Source organism: Lathamus discolor, chromosome 7 (genome assembly GCF_037157495.1).
Source record: "Lathamus discolor isolate bLatDis1 chromosome 7, bLatDis1.hap1, whole genome shotgun sequence".
NCBI classification, from domain to species: domain Eukaryota; kingdom Metazoa; phylum Chordata; class Aves; order Psittaciformes; family Psittacidae; genus Lathamus; species Lathamus discolor.
Genome location: NC_088890.1, coordinates 14,533,936 through 14,548,040, shown reverse-complemented (window position 1 = coordinate 14,548,040; position 14,105 = coordinate 14,533,936). Strand labels below are relative to the sequence as shown.

Sequence of the window (14,105 nt, the reverse complement as noted above, 5' to 3'; positions counted from 1 at the left end):
CTTTAGAATGTGGCGTCATAGTACTGGAATAGGAAATGTATTTATCATCAGCCTAGAATATAATTAGCTTGAGTTTTTAGATGTATTTTGTCTTTCCTGTTGGCGGTCAGTTGTGCTACACTGCATTTTGGAAGTGAATTGCTTGCTGTTGGGAGCAGCCTCAGGTTTTGGTTGGGTTGCAGAACACAGTGGGAGCAGGAAAAAACCCATCGCACGGGTAGTGGCTGTAAGCAGTTGCTCAATGTGTGTCAGCAGAGGTGGCCACAGGTCTGTTTGGGAGCCTTTTAGTTCCTTTGGACAAGCCTGGGAAATGCTGTGCAAGGTAAGAAAGTGGGTGTTAAAGATAGGGGTGCCAGTGCCTGGAGGTGTCTGGATTGCTGGGAAGGGCTGTGGCCATGGGATGCTGCAGGGCTCAACTGCATGGTAAGGCAGCACAGCAGGACCCTGTCACACCGATGACAGTGTCACCATATCCCTGCATTGTGCCTGCCTTATGAGAAGGTGCAGCTGGGAGCCTGGGAGCTCCCGATGACAGGAAGGAGATGGGGATTGCACGGCCACAGGGTTAGAGCCACAGCCAGATCAGAGGCTCCACGCAGCAAACGGGGTTCCTGAAGTTGTGGAGAATCACACAGATTGCCTTTCATGACTTTAAATTTGCGGTAGGGCGTCATGTTGGAAGTTAATGTATGCACCTCTTGTACTTATTACGTGTTATAAAACCAGCTGATTATACAACCCCATTCTGACATACTAGACTTACAAGACCGGTTAAATGCACATGCACTGACCATCACTGTTGTCTTTGCCTGTGAGCCAAAGTGCACCCTGCCCTGAAACTGCTTAATTTTTAGCCAGGTTTGTGTGGGTGACTCTCTTCACAGCAGCTCATGTTGATCTCCACCGCGGCCTGAGGCTGCAGCTTCTTCCTTGTTACAACTTTCTCATCTAGGTTGCAAAGAATTCAAAGGTTGCAAAGGCTGAGAAGGATTCAGCTCTGTCAGTGATGAACATGGACAGATGCATGTCTGAAGGAAGACAAGGCAGCTCCCTGCCCCTTGTGCTGTCACTCTTCTACCCCATCCCTGTGCTTTCTGGGGCTGAGGCATCTTTGTGCTCTATGGTCATAAAGGGAAATGGTGTTTCTTGTGACAGGCCTCTATATTAATGCTGGCCCAAGAGCTGTGTGAGGCAATGGGAAGGCTGCTAAGTGAGTAGGACAAGCCAGGGCATGCAAAACATCTAAACATTGATTTCTCTTTTAATGTATTTATAGGGATCATCATGGGGTTGATGTACAAGGTTGCATATTGTGGATTCTGTCTCAAGGAGCTATGGGAGAAATCCTCAATGCCCAATTTATCTGCTGAGGGCAGGACCCCCTGTCAGAGGCTTTGGGAGCTGGGCACAGCCTGTCAGTGGTCACCCCTCTATAGCCACTGGTAGGCTGGGCAGCTGCAATCCTTTGGGAAGGAAGGCAAGTGCCTGGCTGTAGCGCAAAATCCATCATCTGAGCGTGGTGCTTATCCTATGGGAGTAAGGCGGGTGCTGGTAAAGTTGTACTGGGTCCCTGAATGTGCCCTGGGCTCTGAGCAGGGTTTGGTAGATGGGGCACAGAGCCTGGGTGCTCCAGTCTCTCTCAAAGCCTTTCCTTGCCCTCCCACCATTCAGCAGTGCCTCTCCAGCAGTCCCAGCTCCCACTGGTTTTCCTCCTTTCTGCCTTTGATAGCAGCCACAGTTAGACACCAATTAAAAAAGCAGGGAACAGCACACTCTTGTGGGGCTGCATCCTCCCTGCTGCGCGGCTTTAACGTGGGCAGGCTGCCCCCGCTGAGGGTGAGGGTCTCGGCGTCACTGGCCGGTGGCGTTCCCTGCGGCACCGCGGTAGCTCCATCCCGGCACAGGCACTGAGCTCGCCTTGCTCTGAGGCGAGCCGCGGTTTAACACTGCCCTTCACAAGCTGTTTCTGTGGACACGGTGTGCAATTTGTACTGGGGGTGCCGGCTCCAGGCAGACAAGCGCGGAAAGGTTGAGGCCGTGTCGCATCGCAGGAGGAGCAGAGCAGTTCTGTTACGGTCAGTGCTGTTTGTTTAGCCACTTCAAACACATTCAGTCAAACCTTTCAGTGCCTTCGAGGTCTCTGGCCTGCTTCACGTTTTACATTGGCCACACTGAATGCTTTTGACTGGCCATGTGAACAGTAACTGCTTAGATACTCCTTTATTACCACAGAATGGTTTGCATTGGAAGGGATCTTACTGAAAGTATTAGAGCTCATATTCTTCCTCTTTTGTTCTTCTTTTTCCATGCTGAAAAGCAGTTCCTGGAGCAGGTTGTTGCAAAAGAAATTACTTCAGAACTTGTAAGTAACAAAGTAATTTGTGTTCTCTGACCACTAAAGTACTTTTGATCAAACAAATCTATGAAGAACTTGTGCTGAGGAGAGCCTAGCTTTGTCCTGTATGGCTTCCTACTTTTCTATTTTGGAGTAATATGGGGTTGGAGGTAATAAGAAAATAAGCATTTTAGGTCTAATGATAATAGTTCTGTTTGAAAAAGCAGGAATTAAAGCTGAATAAATGGAAAAGAACTAAATTCGTGCTAGACATTAACAAAAATGTGCTGCAAACAATAAGGTGTATTTTAAAAAGTCACTGTTTTATTAATAATAATTTCCACCTCCTTCCCTTGATCTTCCGATGACAAGCCTGGCAGGGCCACTCTTTATCAGACACTGAAGCAATTTAGCTGCTGTCACATGCCTTTCTTGATATCCACGTATTAGTCACACAGCCGTTTAATGTTCTTTAGCATATTTTAGTATATAATTAAAAATGTGGCTGGCTGCTCCTAAGCAACCAAGCACGTCAGGGGTTGGTAGTGTTCTGTCACCCGGAGCAGAAGGGGAGGGTACAAAGTAGGAATCATGTGTTCACTTTTCAGTCTTAGTTGTGCTCCCAGCTCCTTTGGTGTGTTGTTAGACGCACACACACTGGCTCCTGAAGATGGAGGCAAAGCCAACGTGTGGGAGCAGCAGGTGACCACATCACTGTCACCGAGAGCACATCAGTCCTAGATGCTGGGCTTTTAATGTGTATGTGTGGTTTGGGACTCTTCTGGGCTCAGTCTGGCTGGACCCCGCCAAGCTCCTGCTTGGCTTTCCATGGGACTGGAGTGCTAAATGCCTTTGGGATTCTGAGCGTCTCTCTCTGGACATTTAAAATAGGCAACTCAAGTTGATGTTTGTTTGGTACCTCCTCCATGTGGGTAGGCAGGAGGGGGGCTGCAGCACTGAAGGACAATGACTGTTGGGTAGCTCATAATCCTAGAATGGTTTGGGAGGGACCTTAGAGCCCATCCAGTTCCATCACTCACCACAGGCAGGGACACCTTCCACTGTACCAGCTTACGCAAAGCCCTGTCCAACCTGGCCTTGACCATTTCCTGCACCTCATTCATTTCTAGGTTATCTTATTGTTGCAAATGGCCCATCCAACTGCTGGAGAGGATGCAAACCACTTGCGAGTGTACCTAGGTGATCCCTATAAACTCCAGGAGAGGAGCACTGAAGCTACAGGTCTCCAGTCCTAGATCGTATTCATGAGGCGGCCAGCACCAGATAAGGCAGAGGACAAGCAGCTCCCCAGCTGGAGGCTCTCAGCATTGCTGTCCTTGGGGCTTCCTCACACTCCTAAAAAGCTCAGGCCCCCATCGCACTGTCCCTCCTGTCCAGTGAAAGGCTGACGGTGCAGACGGCTTCCCTCTGAGTGGTAGCGATGCTTTCCCCTCCTGCTGTCTGGAACTGGCTGAATGAACCCGTTTGATGGTGTGAGAACAGGACAGAGTATCATTTATATCCTCAGCCACTGGGTTACTTAACTCGGGGCATTAAGGGATTATTTCTATGGGAAGATGTGGCTCTGAGGATGTGCTTTTATTGTTTGCTGCGAGGGCACTATGCAAGCTCTGTGTGGTAAGGTGGGACCATCTGTGTGAAAACCCATTCTAAAGCTAGAGCTACGAGTGGCTCTGAAGAAGGGATGAGGAAGTATTTTTGTGTATCTTTAGGCACATCTTCTCCGGGCTAAAGAGGAAAAGGGATTTATTATGTCAGCTCTATTCCTCATCCCCCCAGTGTCTGCCTCTCGAGCTCATGCAAATGTCCACAGGCACACAGTGAGTGTGTGAGATGGAATCATTAGTTTAGAAGTTTTCCAGTTTTAATAGCTTTTGTTAGTTCAGCAGAACAGAAGGCAGCACAGCAGCACAAACAGGTACGGCATAAGGGGAAAAAATAATGCTGTAAATAATTCAAAGGTTGTTTGCTGATTGTGATCCCTTTGATTTATCCTCCAGGGAGAAGGATGGCATTGCCTTTACGCTTTTCAGCTAGCATCTGATGTACAGTCTGCTGTGAGTGTCAGCACCCTGAGACGTGGCACCAAGGCTGCTGGAAGATGATGAACTCACTTGGAGTCCTCTTTCTCTTGGCTTTCCACAGCTCACCTTATCTACCCAGAAAGCACCACAATGGGGAAGCAGCCCCAGGCAGGTATGAGGAGACCCACGGCACATGCTCCATAGGGATGCTCAAGGGGTTCTGTGCCATAGCCTGGTAGCTCAGCTTTGTTCATAGGCAACACCAATGCAAATCCCACTCTATTTGTTACACCACTTGCAAGGGGTGTGCAGTAAAACCACCGCTATACTTTTTGGCAGCAAGATAAGTCTTGCCAGCATGTCTTCAGTGTCTTAAAGAGTCCTAAGACACACGGCTATCATGCTATCAAGATACAGCTCCCACTGTGCTTCAACAGCAGTGATAACTTCTGAGCTGCGCCTATAATCCAAGTGTGTCATTCCCTTACACCAGGAGCAAAGGCTGGCTCCTGAGTTACTTTTTTAGCTAGTTTCAGTGAGCCGAAAAACAAGAACAGCTCAGAATGCCAAAACCAGTGAAGGACATAACCCACTTCAAATATTTTCTATAGCATGGAGACTTTTCATGGTGCCATGGAGATGCCCCACTTCTTTTTACACGCTATATGAGTCACATACACCTCCTGGCTTCAGGGGCCCAACAACAAGCACTGGTGTGACAGCAAAGCCCTGTCAGGCCCAGGTTGGATTAACTGAGTGAATGAATAAATCCTGCTCACTACCTCAAAGGAGACAGTTTGCTATGAACTATGCTATGGGCACTTGGTGGTTTCATGTCTGAGCCACCACTTCTTGAGCACTAATGAGTTCATTTTAAATAGAGTAACTGAAAGACATAAATCAGGTGAAATAATACCTATATCTTCTTGTTCCACGCAGCTCTGGGGTGTAATCCTGCCCACTAACTTACAACATGAACAACTTCACGTGTGGGGCAGGACCATCCGCTCAGGATCACAGGTCTCAGAGAGCAGCCGGCTTTTCTTCCAGCTCCGTCTTGCAGTCCCTGATCCACAGCTTGTATGCTTTTTCCAGGGTCTCTTCACTAGTGTCATTAAATATCTCTGTGAAACAAGACTTGTCGTTAAGAGCACATCAGAGAAGCTTTTCCTGCTTTTCCATGCTAACATGTTATGGGGAAGAGTAGCTCCAAATAGTTTGTGAGAGTCTGTTTTCTTGTGAGTGTGTAGGGACTGAGCTTCATGGAAATAGCCTGAATGGATACCGATGTAAGAGCACAGCCTGGTCCCATGCACCGCTTGTATGTCAGCGGTTGGTTGTTTTGGGTTTTACTTCTAAATCTTATGAGTGTTTAATCCTAGCTATTGACAGATACCATCTAGTTTTCAAGTATTATTTCTAGGCACACTAATATGTTGAATTCCTTTTGCTAAGGATTATTTAACAAATACTCTCAAGTATCACAGAGGAATTGTTTTTCCCTTATGACATTGCTGGTTTGTCTGCCAGAGCACTGCTTTTAGACTGTCCATTTGCAAACACTTTTGTAAAGTGAATTGGTTGATCGTACTGCAATTAATTACACTCAGTCCTTAACTGAGTGGTTACACACAGGAGAAAGATCCTGTCTCTCAGTGGGTGTATTGAGATGTTAAGGAAAGCACAAGTAAAAGTAGGAATGTACAACTGCAGAGCTAAGGGCATGTTTTCCAGCATGTCACTGTGCTGGATGCCCATTGCCCCCCAAGCACCCGTTCCTGGCTCCCCGTGATGTCCCTCATTGCAGTACCTGCTACACCGAGGCCGGTGGGGAGAGGCATCCGGGGCTGTCCCCCGCTGTGTTTCAGGCGCTCCATGAGGGCTGTCTGGATGAGGGGCCAGCTGCAGCCCCTGTGCCACACGGGCAGCTCCAGGCCCCTCATGCACTGGATGATCTGCTCCTTCTCCTCGGCGGTGATGAGCCCGCGTGTGTGGGCAACATATGTCATGAATGCCATGTCGATGTTCACAGCTTCTCCATGCATCAGTGCTGGCAAAACCCTCTGGAATGGAGCATAGGCGTGTGGGAGGAAAGGTCTGGGTTGGCAAATAGTAAATACGTAGTTCTTTTCTTTCTAAAAGTACTCCTGAAAATTGACATTCAACTCGCAGCAGTACAGGTTTGTTGGATGTTAGCATCTTGTTATTTATGGGCTGCAGAGGATGATCTGGTTTATATGTGATTAATTACATGTAAAATCTCCCATAGGGATCCAGGATCTAATTTTCCTCCGATTCAAATCACTGATAAAGAGCACCATGGGACGGAGGGAATAGCTCTGAATCTTGCCTAAGGTCTAATCTTCCCCCTTCATTCCTTAGTGGCAATTTATGGTTGTCTTTGTGCTTTGGTTAAGTGTCTGGTAAGAAGCAATAACTGGCCCGTGGTCTGAATAGGAAACACAGGTGGAAGTGTGGGGGAAATGGGGCATGGGTCTCTTTATCCAATAGGACCAGGCTGGGTGCATTGGGTGATGTGAGGTAGCATGCACAAACCTGGAGTTTAGCTACGTTTCCACAAAGTTTTCACGCTGCTCACTGAAAACCTTTTCATTTCCTTTTTATTTTAAATGTTTTTGCTCAGTGGATGTTGCAATATAAAATCTGTCACTCACCATTTCCAGCTCCGGGCTTATAAGGTGACCAAAATCAACCAGTCTGTCCAGGTCGTCCTCCCAGAGGTTGGGAGCCAGCTCTTCTAACATGGTTTCAATGGCAATCCTGGTAGTCTGCAGTGCTGCGTCCCCGTGGTCAGCACAGCCGCTGCAGGACTGGAACTTGGTGTCCAGCAGGTATTTTCCATGTCTTTTGAGCAAGTCAAACAGCCCTTTGTGTTTCATGAGTGCCATCTAGGACAAAGAACGGGAGAGGTAATTAAAAGATAACTATGTGATCCCTGTATGTGCTGTTGAAAATGTGTTTCAATAAATTGAACTGTAATATCACATTATCATAGTATACACTAGCAACAAAATCATAGAATCATGGAATGATTTGGGTTGGAAGTGACCTTAAACATCATCTATTTCCAACCCTCCAGTACCTGAGCACTTGGTACATGGGCAATTTCTACCTCTGCAACCTGAAAAAGTATTTCTGTAGACACAGTTCCTGGTTAGCATGTGTTTATTTGGGGAATATTCAACAGGTCCCTAGGGAATGTGACCTGGTGACGTTACACATCTTGTCAGCTATAGTAAGTGAAGATGTGTGCAAAAGGTGGCATGGAAATGACCACTGGGGCTCTGGTGAAATTGCAGAGATGATGGGAGCACTTGGGATTGCTCTTTGGCAGGGGAAGGTGGGAAAGCATTGCAGTATAGAGACTCCGAGGGTTCAGAAGCGCTTTTGTTGTTACAAGTGTGTAATTTTTCTCCCTCTGACTCAGGCATTAGCCCTGTCTTGTAGTGGGGAATGGTAACCTGTGGCTTTCCCAGTGACTGCCAGAAACCTCCAGGTGTCCTGGGGAGTTCCCACTGTGCAAGCACTGAAAAATGCTACTGATGAACTCATCTCTAATACACTTTAACAGCCTCAACGTTTGCTCTATCAAAAGTTTTCAGAACTCTTCAGGCATAAAACTATTTACTGTGCACTTTCCAGGTAATTTTAGATGTAGACTTTGTCTCATGGTAGATGGATTGACCACACTCGACATAGCCAGCGAGGTAGGTGCAAATGACCTGGCAGATTATTATTAATACCCAGTATAATGAGCCTCAGGTTCTCTGCCAGCAGTTCATTTGAGTGGTACAGATCAGCCTCAACGGGAAGATGCTTTGTTTCCCTGGTTGTGCTGTGTCTGTGTCTGGCCTTGAGTGCTGGGGTTTACTCCGCAGGGTTAGTACCAGGCACTGTGTGTAAGGGAAGTTCTAACAAGTTTAGCAGCTGTAAAAATATATATATGCTCAATGAGAGTTACAAGTCCCCATGCATCCTAATGGCCCATCTTTGTTTCTATAAGATGGTTTATACAATGCCATGAATGCTGATGGACATTTTACCAGCATTGTGGCCTTCTGATACTTAAAAGGGATTTATGAGAAAGATGGGAACAGATATTCTTAGTAGGGCCTGTTGTGGACAAGGGGTCATGGTTTAAACTAAAAGAGAGTAGATTCAGACTAGATATAAGGAAGAACTGTTTATGATGAGCATGGTGAAACACTGGAACAGTTGCCCAGAGAAGCGTTAGATGACTCATCCCTGGAAATACTGAACATCATGTTGGACGGGGCTGGGAGCAATCTGATCTAGTTGAAGATGTCCCTGCCTGTTGCGGGGGGGGGGGTAGGTTGGACTAGATGACCTTTAAAAATCCCTTCCAACCCAAACTATCGTTCTACGATTTCAGCTTTGAAAAACTGCTGTTGCAAAATTACGTACCTTTAATATTTCACCAAGGCCGTTGGAGATGTGTCGCCGGGGAATGCTCTGGATGAAGGATCTATCCAGGAAACTGGCTACAGGGGGGGTGTAGCCCCCAAGCTTGTTCTTACACTGCAGAAAATTCACCCCGGTCTTTGCCCCCACACTGGCATCAACGTACGAGAGGAGAGTGGTTGGGACCCGAATGTAAGGGGTACGTCTTCTATAGAGCGATGCGGCCAGTCCTACGATGTCCAGGCAGACGCCTCCTCCAATGGCAATGATGGGCTCGGTTCGCCTGTCAATGCTGAAGTTCTGGACTTCTTGTAAGATGTTCAAGACCAAGTCCATGGATTTTGTTTCCTCAGTGGTAGGCAAGGCAAGGATTTTGTGCTGAACATTATTCTCTTCAAAGTATTCTCTGACTTTGGAGCCATAAAGTTCATCAACGACTTCATCTATGACAATAAATCGCCTCAGCCTCTTATTGCCACTAGTGGCTAGCTCTAGTTGCTTTGGGTCAGTAATGTGACCCCAGAGCAGAGTAGTGTTAGCGGGATCCAGTATATTGTATGTTTCTACCACTTTGTAGCAAAAATAGATTGGAGCTTCAATTGTCCAGGAAATCCCACCTTCGGAGATGCATTCACCTCTGGCAAGGGTCAGAAAACATGGCTTGAAATCAGTGTGTTCTTCTTTTGTACTTTGCGTGTCTGAACTAATTTAAGGATGTAGCTGGGAGGTGGGGAATGTGGAGTCTTCTGCCTGTGCACTGCAAAATGTGGGGCTGTGAGGGTGGGATGGCTCTCCTGAGTGTCAGGACTCAACTGCTTTAGTGCTGGAGAAACCTCCCATGTCTTAGTGAACAGTCAAATGTGTGAATTTCTATGTGGTAATGATCAGATAGGGCTGGAGCATGTTATTCAGGCTGGGAGTTGAAAACCTCAGCAGAAAACCCCAGACCAATCATTTCAGCTTCCGAAATGTGAGCGGGGAAAAGATTGCCAAAATTTTCCAAAGTATTTATGGAGGAAACATCTTTTGCCCAATATATGTGGGTGATAAGAGTCAATTTATTCCTGTCTCTCTACACACAGCCACACACCTCCTTACCGAATAGTGCTTCTGCAGTGCTCCAAATGGAGCCCTGGGTCTCTTTACCTTGACAGAGTTATGATAGAAATTTATCCCAGATGGGAAAATAGTGATTTGAGGGTTGGGAAAGATTTCCTTACTGCTGTTTTAAAGGATAGACTAAAGCCTACAAAGCCAACACGTAGTATCTTAAAACAGTGAAGAGCAAAGCCCTATGACTCACTTTTTACTTCTGTGGGATAGGGGGAGCAAGGGGAAAACAAGTGGCTGTTTTAGTTTGTTTGGAATCAAGAAAGAGAAACAAAAAAAGAGAGAAAGAAACTGCAAAATCTATTTTAAGACCTCTTCTTGAGCTGCGTTTGGGTAAAACCTGACAGTTTCTGTGAACCTTTGTTTTGTGTTTTGAATGAGCAGATGGCTCATTGGATAATCAGATTTCCCTACATGCCCGATCTCTTTCCACATGACTGAAATTTCTCTTACAGGTCCAAATAGATGCTTCTCTGCTTTCTTTACCAAATTGCCTCTAAGTCAAACTTCAAAGTGTTAAAGAAAAACAGTGAGGATTTATATCTCCCAGAAAATGTCTTCTGGGCTTTTAAAATGCAGTATTAGAAAAAGCATCATTGCATCCATTTTAATGCACCAAACATACACCTTTTAGCCCTGCTTTAACTGCTTATGCACCCATCTCTGGTATGTTACCCTTCTAAGAGACAGGATGATTTTGAATATTAGTTGGTGGAATCAGATTCGGATGCCACTTGGCTCAACTAACATCCATTGCAACCTAGGCCTTAGGCTCATTCTGCTACTGACCGATGTCCAGCAGACTGCCTTTGGGTCTGCTGCAGCTCCCTCTGAGCAATGCTCGTGGGCACCCACAGCCCATTGCCAGCACTGGTGAAGATCCTTCCAACCTGCCTGAGTAAAGGGTTAGACTTGTGACATTAAAACCTGAGTATGAGAAATGCTAGAAAACTGTCATGAAAAAAGTAGCTGTATTAAGGAAGACGCATCAAAATGGGGCTCCATGTGCTCATGACAAGGAGTATCCTGTAATTAAAGGATAATTCACTGGAAAGAAGTAATATCAGCAAAGAGCTGTACGCATCCCTGGGGAAAATTTGTGTCTCTCCTCTGTCTGAAGCAGCATTAGGTGACTTTGAGAGATGTGTTATGTATGGGTTTTCCTCCTGTCAGTGACCTACTGTGTTTATTTTTCCCATCTATGCATTTCCTTTATCTGCAGCCATCTCTATACATGAATCTCTCTCCCATGCCTCTGCATGGACCTTTGCACACAAAGATTTCATGTACATATAGGAGGGAATAGAGTCCAAGTGCAGCATTCAGAAATCCCTGCCCGAGGTTTCCACAAGTTTAAAGTAAACTTCCCATCTATAAAATTTGAGGCTGTTGGTAAAAGTCCCTCTGTAACTCCGCTATGTCATGCCAAGAACAGCGAATACCTGTGCCACCATGCTGCATTTTGAAGCCCACTCTCCCATGGTTTTAGGTGGGTTTAAGGTTCTTTCATCTGAGATGCATCCCACCAGGGAGAGACCACACAGTCTGCCTAGCTGCTCATGACCAACACGGGCTCCAATACTTACATTTTTGCTTCGGAGAGAGTTACCTTGTCCTCGCAGCCAGAAAGGGCTTCTCCTTTCTTGATCCGGCACCACGTGCTCTTGACTCGCACCAGTTGGAAGTCTGTTTGCCGGGGCTCCCGTGGCATGGTGGCCAGGGCTGCTGTAGCAAAGGCCTCTTTGGACACCGGCATGCTTCCAGAAGGTCAAATCTCCCTGTCAAGAGATCTCCTGTAACTTGGCGGGTGGCTTTGAGGTCCCTTTAAAGGCTGCAGGTGATCAGGTGTTGGGAGGGGAGGTCTTGTCTCCGTGGAGGAAACTAATTACAAAACTAAGCTTACCTAATGCAGGATACATGTTAGGGATGGCAGGAGCTTTTGAAGACACGTGCAGGTACCAGGATGGGGTTGTATAAGCGACTGATTTTATAATGCATAAGAAGTACAGTAGAGTGCATACATTAGCTTCCAACATGATGCCCTACAGCAAATCTAAAGTTATGAAAGGCAATGTGTGTGATTCACCACAACGTTCTCCACTTTGCTGTGTGAAGCCTCTGGTCTGGCTGCAGCTTTAACCCTCTCCTGTGAGGTGAGGCAGGAGCATGGGGCAGGGGTTGATACCATCTGGTTAAACCTCTTTTGAGCTTGCATTCCTGGCATTCTCTTGAGTCAGGGAACTGATTTTTCTTTATTTGATGTCATTTTTAGCTTTATGGTTATAAAAACAAATAGAACAGCTCTTTGGGGCATGAGCTGAGTTTTGAGACCCCATCTCCCTGCCCCAAAGGCACCTTGGTTCTGGGGGGGTGGAGTCCGCCAGAGGGATGAATTCTCCTTCTCTAGGAAGCAATGGTGTGGTGGAGTGACCAAGGGATGCACAGTGCATCTTCCAGCTGGGGCTTTCAGAGGGCCCTGGGCTCAGCTTGCCACACCAAACATTCCCTTGGCATCCAGCTCTGTGTGCTGAGCACAGGGGAGATTTCACCAGCAGTGCCTAGAGGTACAAACCAGTCTTCACCATCTTCTTGGCCATGTTTCTAAAAGCTATCTGGAAACGTAGATGAAGAAAAACAAAACTAGACGTAAAAGCAGAAGCTGGAAAAAGTGGTTCTTCAAGAGCCCATCGGACAAGACCGCTTCATTGCACTGAAGATGTAACTACAGCCAAACTCACTTAGGAACCTCCCTTTACCTCAAAATGATTTTGGGAAAGAGCTATAAGCATAAACTTTAAAGCAATGTAGCCTTGCTTCAGGAAGGATAATAATTCCTAACATCTAGTTCTCACTGCTGCCTTCATCTCTGGATTGCAAAGAGGGCAGGCTGTTACCTCCATTTTACAGAAGAGGAAAATAGAGTCACTGGAATAGAAAGAACTTGCCCAAAATCGCCTCCAATGCTAGTGGAGGGTGGATTAGATGGCTTACTAAAGCCCTTAGCCAGTTTATGAAATTCTGGTCTGAATTTTTAACTCCCAATCCAAACACAATTTGGATCACTTTCTGCAGGGACTACAGGTCTAATGCAGTTTGTTTACTAACTCATAAGATGGAATAATCTTATGCATTCAAGGAGGTCTGTCCTCTTTGCCTTGTTTATTTGTTCTGATTAATAGCAAGCCACTGAGCACTGGGACTTACTTTATTTGCTTTTCTTTCAATCTTTTGCCCTGTGCATTTACTTATTTTCCATTTATACTTTCCTGTTCTATTCTGGGGGCACTGAAATGTCTTGAATTTCATTCTAGACATTTACAAAGTGACTTTCCAACGTCCATTTGCTTGCCATGGCCAAGACCTGCCACGTCCTTGTATCATTGGTTGTGTAGAATGGATGCCAAGAGCCTTGAAGCAAAGACCTGCTCCTCACAGCTTGTTCACCTCCTCTGCCCACCCATGGACTCCAGCCATGCTTTGCAGGTACCTGGGGCTGGTCCTTGACTGAAGAAGCCCAGGGTGATATATCCCAGAGGTGAAAGATGCTCCTCTGGCTATGGGGTAGTCCATGTTTCCTCATTAACTTCAGTTTGCATTTCTTCTGTGTGAAGAGGAGATGGCTGGCTGACCTTGGGTCCATCACATGCTCTTCAGTTACTTAGCTTTAATTCTTCACCAGCCTTTTCTGCTCCAACTCTGCTGCAGGCCAGCTTAGGCTTTCAAATACTTTGATTGTTCCCACTTTTTTCTCCTGATGCTTCCTCCAGCCAGTGCATTCCCGGGACCCTTTCTAGGGGTGCAGGTCAACTGGTACCTGTGTGATACAACCTCCCCCTACCCATGCAGAGATCTGGCCTCTGAGCTAGACCCAGAGCATCTCCAATGTTCAACTGTGCCGGGAGATGCTGATCTCATAATTATGGACCACTTGTAGGTAATCTGGGGTTCAAAGTCCTGGGACTTTTTGGCCTCATACCTGATGCTTTGGCTGGGGCACGTGTCTATGTAACCAGAAGGTTATGAAACTGCTGATTACCTCCTTGAGACCCAGCAGCTTCCTGGGGTCAGGATGTGTGCATTGCTCTTACGTAAAGCGAAGGCACTGAGAGTCTTTTGTCTCTTTTCATGTGAGGTGGGGTTGGATCTCACCTGCTGGTGTGCTCTGGGTGGGG

At 46.5% G+C, this 14,105-nt stretch overlaps 1 protein-coding gene across 1 annotated transcript; it reads right to left on the bottom strand.

The window, feature by feature from the left end:
• Positions 1-5,403: 5,403 nt before the first annotated feature.
• Positions 5,404-11,704, bottom strand: LOC136018443 (2-epi-5-epi-valiolone synthase-like). Its single transcript, XM_065687652.1, has 5 exons — positions 11,520-11,704; positions 8,827-9,460; positions 7,056-7,289; positions 6,191-6,443; positions 5,404-5,504 (listed from the first exon to the last, which is right to left on the bottom strand). The coding sequence occupies exons 1-5, from the start codon at positions 11,687-11,689 to the stop codon at positions 5,404-5,406; spliced, it is 1,392 nt and encodes a 463-aa protein (XP_065543724.1). The 5' UTR covers positions 11,690-11,704.
• Positions 11,705-14,105: the final 2,401 nt, after the last annotated feature.